At 41.4% G+C, this 21,752-nt stretch overlaps 1 protein-coding gene across 1 annotated transcript in view; it reads left to right on the forward strand.

Moving 5' to 3' along the window:
• scamp5a (secretory carrier membrane protein 5a) overlaps positions 1-10,806 on the forward strand; it is a 210,555-nt gene extending 199,749 nt beyond the window's left edge. The window contains exons 4-7 of the mRNA XM_056265016.1: positions 448-604; positions 704-805; positions 3,432-3,549; positions 10,247-10,806. Coding sequence (XP_056120991.1) covers positions 448-604; positions 704-805; positions 3,432-3,549; positions 10,247-10,438 — 569 coding nt within the window. The 3' untranslated portion in view covers positions 10,439-10,806. The remainder of the gene's footprint in view (positions 1-447; positions 605-703; positions 806-3,431; positions 3,550-10,246) is intronic.
• The last annotated feature ends 10,946 nt before the right edge of the window (positions 10,807-21,752 follow it).

Consider the following 21,752-nt stretch of genomic DNA (forward strand, 5'->3'; position numbering starts at 1 on the left):
TTGTTGAAATAAATACACATTTGTATTAGTTTCTAAAGTATTGTTAGCTTTGAACTTAGTTTACTTAGCTATTGAACTTTAGTCATTGTGTGTCATAAATTCCAACCCCGTTCCAACAGATGAAATTTTAGTTTTCCTTGTAATGTAGTCTCCCACAACCCTAAAGTATGCATCAAATGCAATATTATGTATACATGATATACATTAGATATATTTTGTAAGAGAATGCAATCAGTTTTTATTTTATTTTAAATCCATTTTTAACTTTTTTTTAAATTTTATATATATATATATATATATATATATATAATTAACTTTCTTTTCATTCAATTTATTTTTAATACATTTTCAAAATAAATCAAATGGTCGATATAAGCTAGAGTTGTTGGGTCCTTCATCACACTTTTAAGGTAATATTAATTTAACATTTTTTTTTCTCACTCGCAGTGAATAGTGCCACTCTAGCTGCAAACCTGATTGGCTGTCTAGCATGGATGTGTGGAGGGGGCGGAGCAACCAATTTTGGTATGGCCATCCTGTGGCTGATACTGTTCACCCCATGCTCATACGTGTGCTGGTTTAGGCCCATCTACAAGGCCTTCAAGTGAGTTAAGTTCATGTTTAAATATGGTTCAAAGTAGTCTATGAATTGTAATCATGTCATTGTGCTTGACCCTAATGCAGTTCACTCTTTCTTTTGCAGGACAGACAGTTCTTTCAACTTCATGATGTTCTTTTTCGTCTTCATGGCGCAGGTGGTGATTAGTATCATTCAGGCCGTTGGAATCCCAGGATGGGGAGTTTGGTAAAAACAGCTCATTGTGTTTAAGAAATAGAATGAGATGGATAGATAAATAGACAGACAGATAGATGAATAGATAGACAAACAGACAGACATATACACAGATTGATAGATAGACAGCGTTGCTATAGTGTGACGATATTGCATTCCAATAAGTAGCTCTTCAAAGTCAATACCAAATCAAAACTAGTTAGCACATTATTTATAATTGAAATGGTTTAATGACAATGGTTTTTATAGTTTTTACAAAAAAAAAAAAAAAAAACTTTTTTGTTGTTCGAAATAAAAAGAAAGAAGGAAAATAGTTACAAAATAGATGTATGAGATGATAGAGACAAAGAAAAGAGAAGGCAAAGATTACAATCTTACTTCACTTCCTTGACCATGTGTCTGTAACCCAAATGTGAGACGTTCAAACTGACCAATCAGATAATTACAACTTCCCCCATCGTACTAAAGGTGTGGCAGTTCGTAGACCCCCGATGTCGACATACAGTATCTTGGCCTACAGGCCTTGATCACTATCAGCACCTCTGCCTTTAGGAATTACAAATGGTCCTTGGGGTAAGAAAAAGGGGGGTTGAAACAGTAAAAGCAAATGTCTTTGTTCATTTTTAAATATCTTTGATTATTTTCAATTCGACAGATAGATAGATAGATAGACAGACAGACAGACAGACAGACAGACAGACAGACAGACAGACAGACAGACAGATAGATAGATAGATAGATAGATAGATAGATAGATAGACAGATAGACAGATAGATAGATAGATAGATAGATAGATAGATAAACAGACAGATAGATAGATCAGACAGACAGATAGACAGAAAGATAGATAGATCAGACAGAGAGACAGATAGACAGAAAGATAGATAGATCAGACAGAGAGACAGATAGACAGAAAGATAGATAGATCAGACAGATAGACAGAAAGATAGATAGATCAGACAGACAGACAGACATACAGACAGAAAGATAGATAGATACATAGATACATAGACCGTAATATGTATAAGTAAAAGTTTTATTCTATCTTATTAAAATGCACTGTAAGAGTGTAATGTAATGTAAAAGTGCATGTGAAGTTTTATGCTTCAGTTGTAAGCTCATTTCTGGTATAAATTTTGGTTGGTATTTGAGTGACATCTACGTCTATAAGTGACATATTGTGGTAGTTTTATTCTATGAGTAGTAATTTGTTGTTTTATTTATTTTTTATTAGAAAAGCCTTTCTAGGGACCTGAGATGCAAATTAGCTCTTGCTATACTCTCTATGTACAATACATATTTTCCAGCTTTGACTGGTATCATGTTTTTTTGTACTGTCCCTATATAAATAAACTGAAATGAAATTAAATAGATATACATACAGACAGATAGATAGATAGATATACTTATAGATATACAGATAGATAGATAGATCAGACAAATAGATAGATAGACAGACTGACAGATAGACAGAAAGATAGATAGATAGATCAGACAGACAGACATACAGACAGAAAGATAGATAGATAGACAGACAGACAGATAGACAGACAGATAGATAGACAGATAGATAGACAGATAAACAGACAGACAGACAGACAGATAGATAGATAGATAGATAGATAGATAGATAGATAAACAGACAGACAGACAGACAGATAGATAGATAGATAGATAGATAGATAGATAGATAGATAGATAGATAGATAGACAGATAAACAGACAGACAGACAGACAGATAGATAGATAGATAGATAGATAGATAGATAGACAGACAGATAGATAGACATATAGATAGATAGATAGATAGATAGACAGACAGATAGATAGACAGATAGATAGACAGATAAACAGACAGACAGACAGACAGATAGATAGATAGATAGATAGATAGATAGATAGATAGATAGATAGATAGATAGATAGATAGATAAACAGACAGACAGACAGACAGATAGATAGATAGATAGATAGATAGATAGATAGATAGACAGATAGATAGACAGATAAACAGACAGACAGACAGACAGATAGATAGATAGATAGATAGATAGATAGATAGATAGATAGATAGATAGATAGATAGATAGATAGATAGACAGACAGATAGATAGACATATAGGTAGACAGAAAGATAGACAGATAAATAAACAGATAGATAGATAGATTAGACAGACAGAAAGATAAATAGATAGATAGATTGATTGATCAGACAGACAGATAGATAGATAGATAGATAGATAGATAGATAGATAGATAGATAGATAGATAGACAGACAAATAGACAGACAGACAGTATGATAGATAGATAGACAGACAGATAGATAGATAGACAGACAGATAGACAGACAGACAGAATGACACAGATAGATAGACAGACAGACAGATAGATAGATAGACAGACAGACACATAGAACAATGCTGGTTCAGTTCCAGTTGAGGTACCCTATAGAAACTCAAATGACTCATATACTCTTGCGTCACGTATTATTTTTAGCACACACATAGTATGGTCTGTTTAGAGTATATTAGGATGTTATGCAATATTCTGAATTTATACAATCTTTTCATGTACTGTACTTTTTAAGTGGCATGTTAATGAGAAAAATATCTCTTCTTTATGTTTTTCTATTTCAGTGGCTGGCTGGCCACCATCACTTTTTTCAGCACTAATATTGGCTCTGCCGTTGTTATGCTGATTCCAACCATAATGTTCACTGTCGTGGCTGTTTTCTCCTTCATTGCCCTCACCAAGGTACCCCTTTATTGTTTCTCCATCATTATTGTTTTGAATATAAACAGATCTCATGTTCTCAATGTTTTTTGTTGATTAATATAATGTTTATCCTGCACAGAATGTACAGTACTCTCTTACTTGTTCTGAGCAAAAATCCACTTTTTAATTTTTTTTTGATAAAAGATATCTTTAACAATTCTTGAAATGTTAAATTTGAAAACTTGTCCTGTGGTTAAAACATGTTATTAATTGAGCTGTGATGGTGGCAGTTTTTGGCGGTGATAAATATATATTGACCTCAATAAAATACATTTTGAAATATATATTAAAAAAAATAGGCTCAAACATCCGTTTCGTAACAAATGTGCATGTTTATTTTAGCACTTATGTCATTGAAACAACACACTACAGCCTGTAAAACATTGAAATAGATATCAGTAAATAATGGTAACCTAAATAATATAAGAAAGTTAAACATTAAATAAAAAAACATTACTTTTAGATTTCCCCACAAAGAAATACTGTTTGGGACAAATAAACTTGACATGCCTTACTAAATCTAAAAAACACAAACAATAGAATTTGACGTGTTAAATGTGATGAATAGAATTTGATGTTCAAGTAGCGTTTTTCTACTTTACCACAGTAAAGGATGTAATTAGTATAGTAACTAATTAAAAGTAAACGAAAGGAAGAAATGTCAATAATTCCCTGTGAGACGTGAGTGAAGATTTGGCAAAAGAAACGAGAGATTCATTCCATGTCCAGTGGAATAACTCCTGAAATATTGTTAAATTTGTGGAAAATCAGGTGACCAGATCGCAAAACAGAATGCAAAGCCGACAAATAGCTTAAATTTATGGGCTCATGTACCTCTCTCATTCGGCACGAATCCAAATGTTTTCCACGGTTGCGATGTAACATTTCATTGCTAACCTAATAGCGTCACTAACGTCACGGATAGTTCCTATAGCGCTGGTTTAGACCCTACTCTGAAGTTCTCTGTTTTAGAAGTTCTCTACTCTGAGTTCCTCTAAAAGAGTTCCTAGAACTAAAATAGTTCCTAGTTCCTGCGGTGCGAACATGCCGACATCCGGGAACTTCCGGTCTCCGGTATGGTCTGGAAATCCTAGCAGATATAATTTCTTTCTAAAAAGGAACATAGTTTTGAGGATACTGCATTTTCTTATACCTTTGATAGAAAAGGTAGATTCGAGATCAGCCTGTAATGTAGAAATAGATGAATTCTACTAGAATTCAGTAGATGAATTGTAGTATTAGTCACTTCCGTGTTGGTTTCAAGAGAGAGACAGGAAGGTTGCCGCTTGGTTTGCAAACAGAGGCAAATTTGAAGAGATTGACGAAAGGCTGTAAGGAAAGCGTGTGAGAAAAGACCTTATATGGAGATGGTTTGGGCGTGTTTTATGCAAATGACTTACCGTGTGCACGTACACGTTCCCGCTCATTTAGAATACTCCAAATTCACTAACATCAGAACTAGGGATGCACCGATATGAACATGTTGGCCGATACCGATAACCGATAATTCTTTACATTTGAAAGCCGATAACCGATATATTGGCAGATAAATCTAAATTACATTTTTTATATACTTTGATAGCCTGTATAACAAAAGGCTCACCATTAAAAGCATTGTCTCAAACACTTTTAACATAAATCAAACCTATACAATACAGTATAGCCTAGTTTGAACCAGTGTAAGATTCCTTATCTTTTAAAATTAATTTTACACTCATATGGACAACTTTCTTTATTAAAAAATGGTACTTTATAATAAGGTTTAATTTTGTTAGCATTAGTTAGCAGCATGACCCAACAATTTTATAAAACATTTTTAAGAAAGTTGTATCTGTTAACATCAGTCAATGCACTGTGAACTAACATGAACGCACATATTTTATTAACTAACAATAACAAAGGCTATTGCTCTCTGTTAGTTAATGCATTAACAAATGAGACCTTATTGTAAAGTGTTATCAAAAAATCTATTGCCTAACAAAAAATAAAATACATAATGCAAACAAGTCATTGGATAACATTGGGCTGCATATAAAGAAACAAAATGCATGGATCAATAAAATGGAATCGCCTCCGCACGGACAATAAGAAAAAAATAGTTTAATCAAACCATATCGTTGATGAAAATAATACGAGAACAAAATAATGTTAGTTATTAATTATAATGCAATGTTTTTGAAAAAATTTAACATTTTTAATATTAGGCTACATTGATAGTAAACATCTTTAATACCTTAGTTACTGTTTCAAATTACATTGCTGTGTGAGCTGCGCGCGCTGAAGCTGAAGAGAAGGTTGATTGCTAGAAGGTTAATCAACTCAACGGTTGCTGAAGAATGCAAACCCAAAGAATTTACAAATGTATTACAATAGTGAATACAATTATAATTGTATGACACTCCCAATCATAGCTTTTAATGTTTTGCATTGTTGTTTAATCTGCGCGCGCTGAAGCTGAAGAGAACGAGCACCGGCAAAAACTGAAGAACTTTTCTAGCAGGTTGTTTAAATCCACGAACGAAACGCATCATATGTGAGATTAATCAGATATTTATATTACATCAACTTTATACTACGACTTCTCTGCGCAAAATGACGTGAATGCACAATCGAACTTGTGCTGGTCATAATGTGTAGGCTAATCCCTGTTCTGGACGCGCTATTCTCACAACAACGCGCTGAAACGGCAACTAAACAGAGAATTCACAACGTTTTATTACAATAGTATTCTCATTATAATGGCATGTATTTGACAGTCCCAATTATAGTTATAAATGTGCATTGCTGTTTGAGCTGCGCAACGCTAAAATGATCAAAGATGATCACAGCAAAGATGATCACCGGTACAATGAAGCGCTACTGCATCGTTCATTAACTCAACCAAACGCATCCTATATTAGATTAATCCGATATATATACACAAAATAAACATATTACAACTTACAATGGCGCAGAATGCTGCGAATGCTCAAGAGAACTTGACTGTGCTTGTCATGAAGGCTCGACTCCATAGACGCGCTCTTTCCGCAACACAACGCGCTCGTCGCGCTGAAACATTGGCGAACAACAATTCAGAACATTCTTTTGCGTGTTTTTATTATAATGTTATGAAGCCTATGTGACAGATTTGTGCTGCACATGTTGCAGTGAACTGTATCTTCCTTTTCGAAGTGAATCCAATCATTCAGAACCATCATGGCGAACAGCGCGCATCTCTCAACTGAAGTAAATAATCTATTATCTATCGGCTTTGATATATCGGCCCAATATTCCTATCGGACCGATAACGATAACATCAAAAAAGATCATTTATCGGCCGATATCGATATGTGGTCGATATATCGTGCATCCCTAATCAGAACGATGTGAAGAACAAATTCATGTGCGTACGAACCAAGCACAAGTCCTGAAAAGTGAAGCTAAAGCGTCTGATCGCTCCCAGGTGGTTGGTCACAGTATAGCTCATAAACCCCGCCCTCCCCATGAAGTCTAATGGAAAATAAACAATACAAATTACTCTTCAAATAATTTTTTTTCTAAAGATGTTTTCTGTCATTTTAGGTCGTTTTTATCACGCTGATGTAAGTTTAAGTGTTTGTATTTTGAAATAAGTTTGGTCTTAGTTAATTATTTGATGCTATAAAAACGGGAATGTGACGTCATGATTGACAGCTGTGATTGACAGCTTCTCTAAACGAAGTAGTCACTGAGGCACCAAATGATTTTTTTTTTTTTTTTTTTTTTTTTTGATTGGAGCTTCAACTTTAATTTCTACATGTCCATAAATGTTTATTTCACACAGTAAATTTTGTACTACCGTATTTTCCGGACTATAAGTCGCACTTTTTTTCATAGTTTGGCTGGTCCTAGGTTCACTACTGCGCAGACTCAGGTCCCGCGTTCACTACTGCGCAGACTCAGGTCCCGCGTTCACTACTGCGCAGACTCAGGTCCCGGGTTCACTACTGCACAGACTCAGGTCCCGCGTTCACTACTGCGCAGACTCAGGTCCCGGGTTCACTACTGCGCAGACTCAGGTCCCGGGTTCACTACTGCGCAGACTCAGGTCCCGGGTTCACTACTGCGCAGACTCGGGTCCCGGGTTCACTACTGCGCAGACTCGGGTCCCGCGTTCACTACTGCGCAGACTCAGGTCCCGCGTTCACTACTGCGCAGACTCGGGTCCCGGGTTCACTACTGCGCAGACTCGGGTCCCGCGTTCACTACTGCGCTGACTCGGGTCCCGGGTTCACTACTGCGCAGACTCAGGTCCCGCGTTCACTACTGCGCAGACTCAGGTCCCGGGTTCACTACTGCGCAGACTCAGGTCCCGGGTTCACTACTGCGCAGACTCAGGTCCCGGGTTCACTACTGCGCAGACTCAGGTCCCGGGTTCACTACTGCGCAGACTCAGGTCCCGCGTTCACTACTGCGCAGACTCAGGTCCCGGGTTCACTACTGCGCAGACTCAGGTCCCGCGTTCACTACTGCGCAGACTCAGGTCCCGGGTTCACTACTGCATGGACTCAGGTCCCGCGTTCACTACTGCGCGGACTCAGGTCCCGGGTTCACTACTGCGCAGACTCAGGTCCCGGGTTCACTACTGCGCAGACTCAGGTCCCGCGTTCACTACTGCGCAGACTCAGGTCCCGCGTTCACTACTGCGCAGACTCAGGTCCCGCGTTCACTACTGCGCAGACTCAGGTCCCGGGTTCACTACTGCGCAGACTCAGGTCCCGGGTTCACTACTGCGCAGACTCAGGTCCCGGGTTCACTACTGCACAGACTCAGGTCCCGCGTTCACTACTGCGCAGACTCAGGTCCCGGGTTCACTACTGCGCAGACTCAGGTCCCGGGTTCACTACTGCGCTGACTCAGGTCCCGGGTTCACTACTGCGCAGACTCAGGTCCCGGGTTCACTACTGCGCAGACTCAGGTCCCGCGTTCACTACTGCGCTGACTCGGGTCCGGCGTTCACTACTGCGCAGACTCAGGTCCCAGGTTCACTACTGCGCAGACTCGGGTCCCACGTTCACTACTGCGCAGACTCAGGTCCCAGGTTCACTACTGCGCAGACTCAGGTCCCGCGTTCACTACTGCGCAGACTCAGGTCCCGCGTTCACTACTGCGCAGTCTCGGGTCCCACGTTCACTACTGCGCAGACTCGGGTCCCGCGTTCACTACTGCGCAGACTCAGGTCCCGCGTTCACTACTGCGCAGTCTCGGGTCCCACGTTCACTACTGCGCAGACTCAGGTCCCGGGTTCACTACTGCGCAGACTCAGGTCCCGCGTTCACTACTGCGCAGACTCAGGTCCCGGGTTCACTACTGCATGGACTCAGGTCCCGCGTTCACTACTGCGCGGACTCAGGTCCCGGGTTCACTACTGCGCAGACTCAGGTCCCGGGTTCACTACTGCGCAGACTCAGGTCCCGCGTTCACTACTGCGCAGACTCAGGTCCCGCGTTCACTACTGCGCAGACTCAGGTCCCGCGTTCACTACTGCGCAGACTCAGGTCCCGGGTTCACTACTGCGCAGACTCAGGTCCCGGGTTCACTACTGCGCAGACTCAGGTCCCGGGTTCACTACTGCACAGACTCAGGTCCCGCGTTCACTACTGCGCAGACTCAGGTCCCGGGTTCACTACTGTGCAGACTCAGGTCCCGGGTTCACTACTGCGCTGACTCAGGTCCCGGGTTCACTACTGCGCAGACTCAGGTCCCGGGTTCACTACTGCGCAGACTCAGGTCCCGCGTTCACTACTGCGCTGACTCGGGTCCGGCGTTCACTACTGCGCAGACTCAGGTCCCAGGTTCACTACTGCGCAGACTCGGGTCCCACGTTCACTACTGCGCAGACTCAGGTCCCAGGTTCACTACTGCGCAGACTCAGGTCCCGCGTTCACTACTGCGCAGTCTCGGGTCCCACGTTCACTACTGCGCAGACTCGGGTCCCGCGTTCACTACTGCGCAGACTCAGGTCCCGCGTTCACTACTGCGCAGTCTCGGGTCCCACGTTCACTACTGCGCAGACTCAGGTCCCGCGTTCACTACTGCGCAGTCTCGGGTCCCACGTTCACTACTGCGCAGACTCGGGTCCCACGTTCACTACTTCGCAGACTCGGGTCCCGCGTTCACTACTGCGCAGACTCGGGTCCCACGTTCACTACTGCGCAGACTCGGGTCCCGCGTTCACTACTGCGCAGACTCGGGTCCCGCGTTCACTACTGCGCAGACTCGGGTCCCACGTTCACTACTGCGCAGACTCGGGTCCCGGGTTCACTACTGCGCACTCAGGTCCCAGGTTCACTACTGCGCAGACTCAGGTCCCGCGTTCACTACTGCGCAGACTTGGGTCCCAAATCTGCGCAAGATGTCAGCGCCATATTAAGACTTAACTTCACTTCGTCCATCTTTTTTTAAAGTCTATGGTACGAACTAGGTGGAGATTTTTCGTGAGAAGTTCTCCTGTGTGTACAAATACTAAATAATCCACGCAATTATTAGTGAAATAGACCCAATATCTGTGCCAGTTCAAATGAGTTATTTAGCTTCGGGCACATCCCTGCTCTACCACCACGGTGGGGCGGTTGTCAAGTTGACCGGCACAGTCCTTAGTTATTAATGTCCTGCGCTATAAAAGATCAACCTTCAAGTAATAAATCTTCTATCTTAGGTTCACAACTTCTACCGTGGCAGCGGAGGCAGCATGAGCAAGGCTCAGGAAGAATGGACCACCGGTGCTTGGAAGAACCCTCACGTCCAGCAGGCAGCTCAGCAGGCAGCTATGGGCGCCGCACAGGGGGCCATGCCGGGCCAACAACAATACTCCGCTGCACCAACCTACAACTATGATGAGCCAATGTAGATCCTTTACATCCTCAATGGGGGGAGGGGACAGAAACAGGGTATTTGGGAGGGATAAAGTCAGTAAAAGACTAGTTTGGGGAAGGGAGAAAGGAAAGATATATCTGACCAATTTGAATTCAAATAGGTTCCCACAGTACAACAATACATAAGCTTTTGCTTAAACTGTTTTAAAAGTGTGTGATAGTTTAAGGAGTTGCTTTTGGTAATTAGACCCCGTAAATAGGAAAGTATCAGTCTTGCCATGTGGTATTACGGCAGATTTAATTAACGGTTGTGTAGTGTTTCTCCACTTAATGTATTTTAAACACTAGATCACCGATAAAGAAACATTCCAAAGCTCACTATGTTTCTATAGTAAATAGATTCTCAGATGGTTGTCAGATTCGTCTATGTGGTATTTGCAAGCCAGTTATATATTTTGGTTGGCTGTTAGTATTCAAAAACACATTTCGACTATTTAGCAGACACATCTTTACTCTCACGTCTTAAGAATAAACATAGGTTTTATGCACAGACAGAAGAAAAGATCAGCTTCCGTAAATAAATTGACTGGTATTTACTTGATCTTACAGATGAAAAGGTATAAAGCTTATAAACATTACATTGTTTCTGTTGAGCACTTCACATCAAGTGCAAGTACAAAGAGAGCTTGTTTTGTCTTGTCAAGTTGTTTTTGTTTTCTTTTCTTTGAAGGTACAAAAGAAAGCCATATGTTTACGTTGTTTTAGTTGTTGCGTATTTTCGTTTGCGTTAAAGGTTGTTTTAAAATGTGTTGTTGTGTTGTTTTACCTCAGGATTTAATCGTCTCATTTTAATGCTGATGTACTGTAGCCGAGGTTCTAACGAAATCGATTTGATGAAATATTTGTAAATGTACACGTTGTATGTTTGTACATTAGTTCAATTTAAATGCTCTCGAATAGAGTAAATATTTAATCTACTTTTAGCCACAGGCTTGTTACACAGTTCAATCCGTTATGATCGAAATCTGCTGCAGAGGCCGATGTTTTAGCGTTGTTCTCATTGATATCACAGAAATCATAACTGTTGTTTTGCAAATAATCTGAGACTGAATTTCAGTAATTTCTGGCTTCTGGGTGGTTTATTCTCCACTGGGTTAAAAATGTCAACTAAAGCACATTATGAAGTAATATTGTCACAAGTACAATATATATGTTGTATCATATTAATTATTGATTACAAGTGATGTACAGTACAGTAGTACTTCTCCCCAAAATGATGTCCATTTGTGATGATTTTTCTTGACTTTGCCTGAAAATATTTGCTCTATTACACATCGACAAGCAATTTCTGTGTGAAATTCCTGAATTACATAAATTTAGTAGCTGTCAAATCGATTATTGCGATTAATCCCATCTAACATAAAAGTTTGTGTGTGTATATATTTACATATTTTACAAACTTTTGTTAGATGCGATTAATCACGAATAATCGATTTGACAGCACTTACATTTAGAGATTATTTAACATCTTTCAGACTTGAAAAATTGTGGATTTGTATAAAGTAGAGCATTTAGTTAGATTTGTTGTTCAAATTCAGAATTTACAGTCTTATCTATGAGGAGCTGGTTAGTGATCAGTACATGGTTGACTGTAGAACTGGGTCATAGTTTAAGGAGTATAAAGAAAAGAAAATGAAATAGATTAAATAATAGTGTACAGTATATGTAATATGTCATCTCAATGTCTCTATCAAGGCTTGTAAAATACTTTTAATCATTTCAAGAACTGTGAAACGTTTAATACGCCCATGCCATGTGTGATATTAATCATGTATGTTTGGGGACTTTTTCTATGTACTCTTTTGTTTATGTAAAGATCTTTTTGTTAAAATTTCGTTAATGTGTGTATTTGAGTGTTTTAAGCGTAATTGTTCCACTGTGTGATGCTTAGTACACAGTTGTGGGGCTTTTTGGTAAGACTGGACTTCCTGTGCTAAGCTTGGCTGAAGTTGCGTCCCTGATCGAAATCAATATTCCTGTTGCGCCCTCTGGTGGACTGGATGTTTTAAACCTGTTTGTTTTCTGATAGTCACCCAAGAAAACATTGACAGAAGCAATATCGATATCTGACATGCATGATTAAATAAACAAGAATACTATTTTTCAGCCGCACCAGCAAAAGCTAAGGTCACTGTCCTTTCCAAGACCCGCCATGTTCTTTTGTGCCCTGATCTTTATGCCTATGTATTCCAACAGTAGATAAAGCCTTGTTCATACTGTAAAGTTAAGTGAGTGGAAAGATGCCAGTAGTGACATAAAACAGATAGTTGTCTTTGTATAGTGAGTTGTGTGTGGTGCTTGGTAAATTTGTGAATTCAACCAAACCTCGTGCCATGTGTGTGTGTAGATGTTAATTATTTTGTCAAGCCTACAGTGGAATGTATTGTTGACTTGGATACAAGAACTACAGTCTGGTACATTTTACAGGTTTCCATTTTTTTATCTCTTTTTTTTTGTCCTGAGTTTTAATGGTCAAACATTTAAATTATTTTGTATTGATATCAATTTAGCCATATTTCTTCCTTCAGCCACTATGTTTAGTGTGCTTAATCATCCTAATTTGTACTTAATTTGTAATAAATGCAATGTAAACACCACATAGGTTTCCAGAGGAAAAACTATACTTATAAATCAAACAATCATGCAAACATGAAGCTCAATAGTTGTGATTTCTGAAGGTGGTTGCTTTTGAAGTTTGAGATGATTTATTTTTTGGTTCAGTTTGTATTACTTTTATATTATTTTGTCTCTCCCTGATGGATAATAAACAGATAATGTTTATTCTGTGTCCTTCCAATTCTTTATAGTCAATTAAAAATAAAACCATAAAAACCCATTTTTATTATTTTAATAAAAGAAATGTTAACCGAAATAAAATACAAGAAAAACCTTAAACTTATTTTATTTCAGCCTGATTTAAAGGCAGCATTTCTCATTTTCATTTAGTAAATTGATGTACTAAATTAACAAAAACTTAACTAAAAATAAATAAAAAAAACAATATAGATTATAGACTAATAAAAACTAAAGACTAATAAAAAATGGCAAACAACAACAAAATTACTACAGTTAAGTAAAATTTAAATAAACATGGAAAATATTAAAATAAAAACTTTCAAAATATCATTAACTATAAGGGTATCTCAATGACAGTAAAATAACACTGAACACTTAAAAGGCTCAGAAGTGCCTTGAAACACGCATCCTTATTAAATGTGTTGAAGTAAGGAAACAGGAAGGCAGGGTGGGACATATCGTGCAGCTCCTCCCCTTTTTAAAATAGCCAATAGCGTTTAGTTTATGTCACAAGCCGTTGAGCTCAGTAAAGCTGCAGTTCCCTTTCGATACGGTTCGACACCGTTTTCAACTAAAAACGTAAATCTTTTTATGCGTTTTGGTCTCCGTGTAAACAACAAAAACTTTATACATATGAATCACTGGACTAATCTTCTTACAGAATACATCACATTAGAAAAAATAGCATACACTAACAAGAATATTATATCTACATTTCTTGATATATGGAAACCTTTCCTAACTCATCTACATATAAATCAGTCACCTGGAACCGGACTTTCCACGCACTCTCCCAACCACATGTTCACAAACTTATAATAAATAATCTCTGAGCATTATTGAATACATAATTTTGCAATTATCTATGGATAGATGACTTTTATAATGTTGGATAAGCTATACTTCTTTCCATTTATTATCTATATGTCAGGATTCCATCCACGTCACGATCGCCATCACCGCCCACTCATTCCCAATCACCCAGTCGGACACTCCCCCGTTCACAATCACCTGATTACTGATCACCGTCACCTGTGTCCCATCACCCACATGCACTATAAAGCACTCACCTTCACTGCAGTCACTTGTCTGGTCTCGTCGTTACATGACTCACAGACTCTCCTTCCACTCACCTGCTACTTACCAGATTCCCGATCCTTCCGGCTCATCCATCTCCAGTGTGACTGCTTCTAAACCACCTGCAAGAGAGAAAAGGACATTACCATTTCAGTTAAGCCTGTTCTATGTTTCCATATCATTTGATCCTCACCTGTTATCTCCTACTGAGTATTCCTCTGCACAAATAAACGACAATAACTTACCATCCAGTCTGTTTCCTCTGTGAACCCTGACAGAAGACCAGACCAGTAAAATGATGCAGAATCAGCCGGAGCCTGTGGAGGATCTTCCTCTCAGTCAACCACCAGCAGATGCAGCGATCAATACACCACCATCACTTCCGCAATCAATCACTCCTCCAGCACCCATACCAATGGAAGTGGATACTACACATATCCGCAGTGGAGAGACAGCGTCGAGTACAACATTCTCTTTGTCTCTACTGCGCCTCCGACAAGCACCTCATCAGTTCATGCCCAGTGCGTCCACCGCGTCAAGCGGTAAGTGCCATCCAGTTTGCTCCGAGGGTAGAACATTTGATTCGTACCAGTGTGCATATTCTGACCCCTTCTGTCTGTCTCCAAGTGCAAGCCCTTGTTGACTCTGGTTCCGCGGGGAACTTCATCTCCAGCCTCTGTCTTCAAAAACTGAACATCCGTCAACGGCGCTTATCACAAGACCTGCTCATCCATACCATTCAAGGCAAGCCATTAGGAAGAGGTCGTATTCGCCACTTCACACCCACTCTCATCCTTCGGATCGGATGCTTACACTCGGAGGAAATCTCTTTTATGGTGCTGGAGGAGTCCACCGCAGATATCATCCTGGGACGACCGTGGCTTATCCAACATCAGCCAGTACTCCACTCGGCAACCGGAGAGGTACTCCAGTGGGGTGAGAACTGTCATCATTCCTGTCTCGGTTCCGTTCAGAAAAGCCCTTCCTCTCTTCAGTCCACACCAGTAACGGGCGAATCAAGAATTCCAGTCTGCTCTACGTCCGTAGAAAGCCCCGAGGTCCAGAGCCAGGTCGAGATCCAAGTGGAGTACCGGGCGTTCCAGGATGTCTTCAGCAAGCAACTGGCAACCAAGTTACCACCGCACCGGCCATGGGACTGCGCAATCGACTTGCTACCCGAAGCTACCCTTCGCAAAGGTCGTATCTACCCTCTGTCCATCCCGGAACAGAAGGCCATGGAGGAGTATGTGGAAGAAGCACTCAACCAACACTTTATTCGACCATCGACCTCCCCTGCCGCTTCGAGTTTCTTCTTCGTGGCCAAGAAGGACGGAGGCTTGCGGCCGTGCATTGACTATCGTCACCTCAATTCCCAAACCATCAAATTCAGTTATCCCCTTCCTCTGGCCCCTGCCGCTCTGGAACAGCTCCGTGGAGCTCGCATTTTCTCAAAGTTAGACCTAAGAAGTGCATACAACCTGATCCGCATTCGGCGAGGTGACGAGTGGAAGACCGCCTTTGTGACCCCTACAGGCCACTATGAATATCAAGTTATGCCCTTCGGATTGGCCAACGCTCCTGCCGTCTTTCAGGGATACATGAATGAAGTCCTCCGTGAGTTCCTCAATCGCTTTGTGGTGGTCTATATTGATGACATCCTCATATACTCTTCATCCCTGGCGGAACATCATCAGCATGTCATTCAAGTTCTGGAAAAGTTAAGAGAACATCAGTTGTACTTAAAGTTGGAGAAATGCGAGTTCCACACCTCCACCGTCCACTTCCTGGGGTACATGATCTCCCCACGCGGGGTAGAAATGGACCAGAGGAAGGTGGAATCCATCCAAGACTGGCCACAACCCAACTCCATAAAGGAACTCCAGCGTTTTCTTGGTCTCGCAAACTTCTATCGAAGATTCATCCTTAACTACAGTCTGATCAGTGCTCCTCTCACCTCTGCGCTCAAAGGCCGGCCCAAGTCTCTGTCCTTGTCCTCTGATGCTGTCCAGGCCTTCCAGCGGCTGAAGGAGACCTTCATTACTGCTCCCATTCTCAGCCATCCCAATCCGGACCTCCCGTTTGTGGTCGAGGTGGACGCATCTTCCACAGGAGTGGGAGCAGTATTATCTCAGCAGCAGTGTGAGCCATCCAAACTCCTTCCATGCGCCTTCTCAAGGAAGCTGTCCCCGGCGGAGCGGAATCATGACATCGGTAACCGGGAACTGTTGGCCATCAAGCTGGCCCTCGAGGAGTGGAGGCACTGGCTGGAGGGAGCGAATCATCACCAAAATTTGGAGTACCTACTCGAAGCTAAGAGACTGAATCCCCGTCAGGCCCGCTGGGCTCTGTTTTTCACTTGCTTCAACTTCACTGTGTCCTATCGTCCAGGCAGCAAGAATTGTAAGGCAGACGCCTTGTCTCGACTCCATCATCCCTCCTTGGAAGATGTTCGTTCGGAACCTATTCTCCCTCCAGCCGTAATCCTCAGTGTACCCTCTCGCTCCTCAGTCAACGGTACTGGTGGCCATCCATTGCCAGAGATGTCTCCAGGTTTGTCCGCGGATGCTCAGTCTGTGCCATTAGCAACACACCGAGAAGACTTCCAGAAGGTAAACTGGTGCCGTTGCCGATTCCCAGACGACCCTGGTCCCACATCGGGATTGACTTCATGACCGATCTACCCAATTCTGAAGGCTTCACCTGTGTTTTTGTGGTAGTGGATCGATTCTCTAAAGGATGTAAGCTGATCCCCTTACCTGGACTCCCTACTGCATTGGAAGCAGCGGAAGCTCTATTCCAACATGTCTTCCGGAACTTCGGTCTCCCTGAAGATATCGTCTCAGATCGGGGTCCACAGTTCATCTCACGTGTGTGGCAAGCCTTCTTCAGACTTCTCGGGATCACCATCAGCCTTTCTTCAGGTTACCATCCGCAGACTAATGGCCAGACTGAGCGTAAGATACAGGAGATCGGTCGTTACCTGCGGACATACTGCCACCAGTACCAAGACAGCTGGAACCGTTACCTCCCCTGGGTGGAGTACGCTCAAAACTCCCTGCGACAGAACTCCACCGGGCTCACCCCCTTCCAGTGTGTCCTTGAATACCAGCCTCAACTCTTTCCTTGGTCGGGTGAGCCCTCGGAGGTTCCAGCTGTCGACTTCTGGTTCCATCAGAGCGAGGGGGTATGGGACTCAGCTCACGTGCATCTACAACAGGCAGTTCGGAGACACAAGGAGCAAGCTGACCGTCACCGACTTGACACTCCCTTATACCAACCAGGTCAGAAGGTATGGTTGTCGACTCGGGACATTCGTCTCCGTCTGCCTTGCCGTAAGTTGAGTCCTCGATTCATTGGACCTTTCACCATCCAGAGGCAGTTGAACATCCGGATCGTCCCGCTCCCAGGGGTCGTGGTAGACCTCGCCGCCGGCAGCACTCCTCTCAGGCGTCAAGAGCCGCCTCGGGAGGGGGGGGTACTGTCAGGATTCCATCCACGTCACGATCGCCATCACCGCCCACTCATTCCCAATCACCCAGTCGGACACTCCCCCGTTCACAATCACCTGATTACTGATCACCGTCACCTGTGTCCCATCACCCACATGCACTATAAAGCACTCACCTTCACTGCAGTCACTTGTCTGGTCTCGTCGTTACATGACTCACAGACTCTCCTTCCACTCACCTGCTACTTACCAGATTCCCGATCCTTCCGTCTCATCCATCTCCAGTGTGACTGCTTCTAAACCACCTGCAAGAGAGAAAAGGACATTACCATTTCAGCTAAGCCTGTTCTATGTTTCCATATCATTTGATCCTCACCTGTTATCTCTGACTGAGTATTCCTCTGCACAAATAAACGACAATAACTTACCATCCAGTCTGTTTCCTCTGTGAACCCTGACACTATATATGTAAAATCTGCATACCAGTGCTATTGCTGTTTATTTTTGTCGGTGATGGTGGTAGTAGGGATGGTGGTATTGGTATTGATATTATAAAACTATTTGTCTTACTTCCCTCTCTTCGCCTATATAAATAACATTTCAGAAAACATTACGTATAAATATTTATAATTTGTATACATTATTTTATAAAATATAAATGGTCTGGGTCTGTTCTAGGTGCTGTCAGTGGCTGGCATGTCCTGTTGGCATGGTCATTACAAACTCAATTGTTGGGTTGATTGGCCCCTCTCTTTTACCGCCTTTGCCCTAATCCCTTCTCTCATGTAAAATAACTGTGTTGGATTGATATCTAGGTTGAATATGGTGTCTCTGGCTGGGGAGCTAACCAGTGCACACAAAGGTCCAAGCCAAAGAAAAAAAATTGGATTGGGTATAATGTATATATACTATATATATCATGTATTACTATTACTATGATTGTCTTAAATTGACTCTCTATATCACTAAAATATCTAATAACTTAATCCTGTATACAGAATTATATCGATATCTATATTTAGCCGTTTTCCATCTCTTTGTTTTTGTTTTGTTGACCTTGTTTTTGTTTCTCACTTTTCTGTATGTGTGTCATTGATTTCTTACCTTGTATAAGCTACTGTTTGGTTAATTTGCAAAAAAATAAGCATGTTTATATTGACATATTGTCTACTTTAGCACTCCGAACATGAACATGAACTTATCTGATTTGTTCATGCCTCCTTTTTTTTTCTGTTTCCATTCACATTTGAATGTAGATTTGAACATGTTGTTTGTCTGTTGTGGGTTGTTGTGCCTGACCCCCTCCTCTCCCCTCAACTTTCCATCATTTCCACACCCATTTGTTTTGTTTTTTTTACCTTAAAAAAAGTCAGAGATGTGAACCATCAGAGCTAAAATTGCACATCCACCAGTAGATGGCACCAAAAGCTTGGGTGGATTGCATCTGGTCTCCACTTACTGAGAGAAGTATACTACCATACTACATTAACTGTTTTTTAGGTATAGGCTAGAGTTTGTATACTCAGCATCATTTAAAAAAGTGTGAATGAATAGAATACTAGATGATCTACTACTTTGCAAAAATGTGCAGTATAAAGCACAATGCACTGGATACTATATCCCACAATGCACAATCTTGACAAGTAAGCATTCGTATTGTCAACTGTCATTGTAACTCTGCACCTTGACTCATTATGTGACTAAACTGAGAAAATGCAACAAGTTTTGGGTTCACTTTATTTTGATGGCACCTTTAACATATTCTGTTGACTATAAGTAACGTTGCACCTACATACTAACATTAGAGTGTTAGTCAAGGTATTATTAGACTGGTTGGGTTAGGGTTTGAATAAGTTGATGTACTTGCTAAGGTATGTAGTCAGTAGAATAAAGTGTTAGCAGAAGTGTGGTAAAGTGTTAGTCTACTAATCCTCTAATGAGAGTTAGTTGACATGTAGTTGCAAAGTTATTTATTGTCAACAGAATGTCCAAAAGGGAGCTTGTGTCTGCCGCTGGGGGAGTGTGTCTGCCGCTATTGCCTGAGTTAACACCTCCATCTGTCATTTTCTTTTTTACAGAACCAGCATATCGTTTTGAATGAAAGACCTTGTTATGACATTTCATTTAAAACATTTAAGTTGCATTCAGTGAAGACTGTATGAAATCAGGAATTGGGTTTTGTTTTAGTCTTTTCAAAAAGAAGTAAGATGCATTTATGAGACGGGCAGAATGCAACAATCTTTTGAGCTAGCATTCTGTTTCAAGGACAATAATTCAGTCAGTATATGAAAACAAAACAATTTGCATCACCATTTTGGGGCCCTGAAATACGTTTCCTCCAACAGCAAGTACTTTAGCCCTAAATGCATGAATGAATTGCCACACATGCAATTAGGATTGCATTAGCTTCCCATTTCTTTCTGCAAATCTCATTTAGTCCTTATTTCTAACTTTTTTAAAAACTTCAATGCATTTAGTGTCCATGAACCAGCTATCATTCAAAGTGTCAAGCATCTAAACAACAAATGCTTACAAACTAGAAACTTTTTCTAAAGAAATGTGAGAAGTGCTTGAACATGCTAATTCTGTGTGCCACAATACCATTGTTTTTGCCCATTCGCAAGGGAAAATTTGTCCAAACGGTCCAAAAAGTAACAGCACATTAAAGTTCATAGCACAAATGATTGTGTTTTGTTTAACACTTTTCCTCTCTACTTTCATCTCAAATTGTATATGCTATTTCAGACGACTGTTTTGGCACTGTATGCCTGAATACACTATTCAGACAATTGCTTGTTTTGTGCGAATCGTTCTCATCAGTGTTCCCACCAGAGACACCTAAGAAATAATGAGGGCCTTTGTTTGGGACAAGCCTCGCAGGATGTTTTGAAGAATCATAGAAAGGTAAATTAGAATTTCAAACTTGCTGACACAGTCCCCCGGTCGATTCGTGATTTGAAGAGAGCAACAGGAAAATGAATACAGGAGGCTGAAGCATCCCCTTCCACATAATTATGGTAGGGCGAGCGGTTTCCTGATGTACTTGCGTCTGTCTTCTATTCATTACCGATCTAAATGGGATAATCTGGTTCGCTTCTATTGCTGCAGAGCCGTCGCATTCACGATTCAAGAGCCTGCACTGCAACACTGAATTGAATTAATTTGCTTCCCCAACTGAGGTGGCAAGTGGTTGAAAAGATCTGAGCAGAGAGCGAGCTCGGAAGTGTACATGAATTGATGTGTTTGTCGGAAGTAGGATGGAAGTGACAGGACAAGGGTGAGTGGGACTAAAGGGTAGTGTGTGCACGGTAGCAACTATGAAAGAGGAGGGAAGAGTTATGGAAGAGAGATCATAGGAAATAAATGCGAGTGTTTGAGGGCGAGTGACTGAGGAGAGAGAGGGAAGGGGGAGGTTTCCTAAGTGCTTGAGCATCAGTGACTGATAGAGGACAACATTGGAAGAGAGGTGCTGAGCATGCATCCGTCTCTAGTGTTATCTGTGTGTGCTCAGATTGGGTAGGAGATACGCTGCACTACGGGGCACAGTGGGAAAAGCCTGGCAACTCTGCGGAAGCTTTTTATAGACATATGGAGCAGCAATAAGTCCAAACGGCATCAATTCTGGACCAAAGCCACAAAAGCCAAGAGAAGACAAGCTACTGAATTCCTGAGCGATTTCTGGAGTGGGTTAGCTGATGTCCGGGACTCTCTTTGTCTCACAGTATTGTTTTTTCCTCTGAGAGAAGCAATTTTTGGCTCGTCCTCCCAGGTGTCACACCAGATGCGTTCTTTTTCTGTCAGCTCGAGTGGGAATGTGACTTGTTCTTACTTTTCTTAGTGCACTATTTGGATACATATTTTCTTCACATCAAATACTGATGGCTCCTGTACTGAAGGCTTTTTCTTCAATGTAAAATATGCTTCATGGTAACATTTCTGAATACGTGGAATTGCGATGGAGGATGCAT

The sequence above is a fragment of the Rhinichthys klamathensis genome, unplaced genomic scaffold (assembly GCF_029890125.1).
Source record: "Rhinichthys klamathensis goyatoka isolate OS25496 unplaced genomic scaffold, OSU_Roscu_1.1 h1tg000228l_1, whole genome shotgun sequence".
Lineage (NCBI taxonomy): Eukaryota > Metazoa > Chordata > Actinopteri > Cypriniformes > Leuciscidae > Rhinichthys > Rhinichthys klamathensis.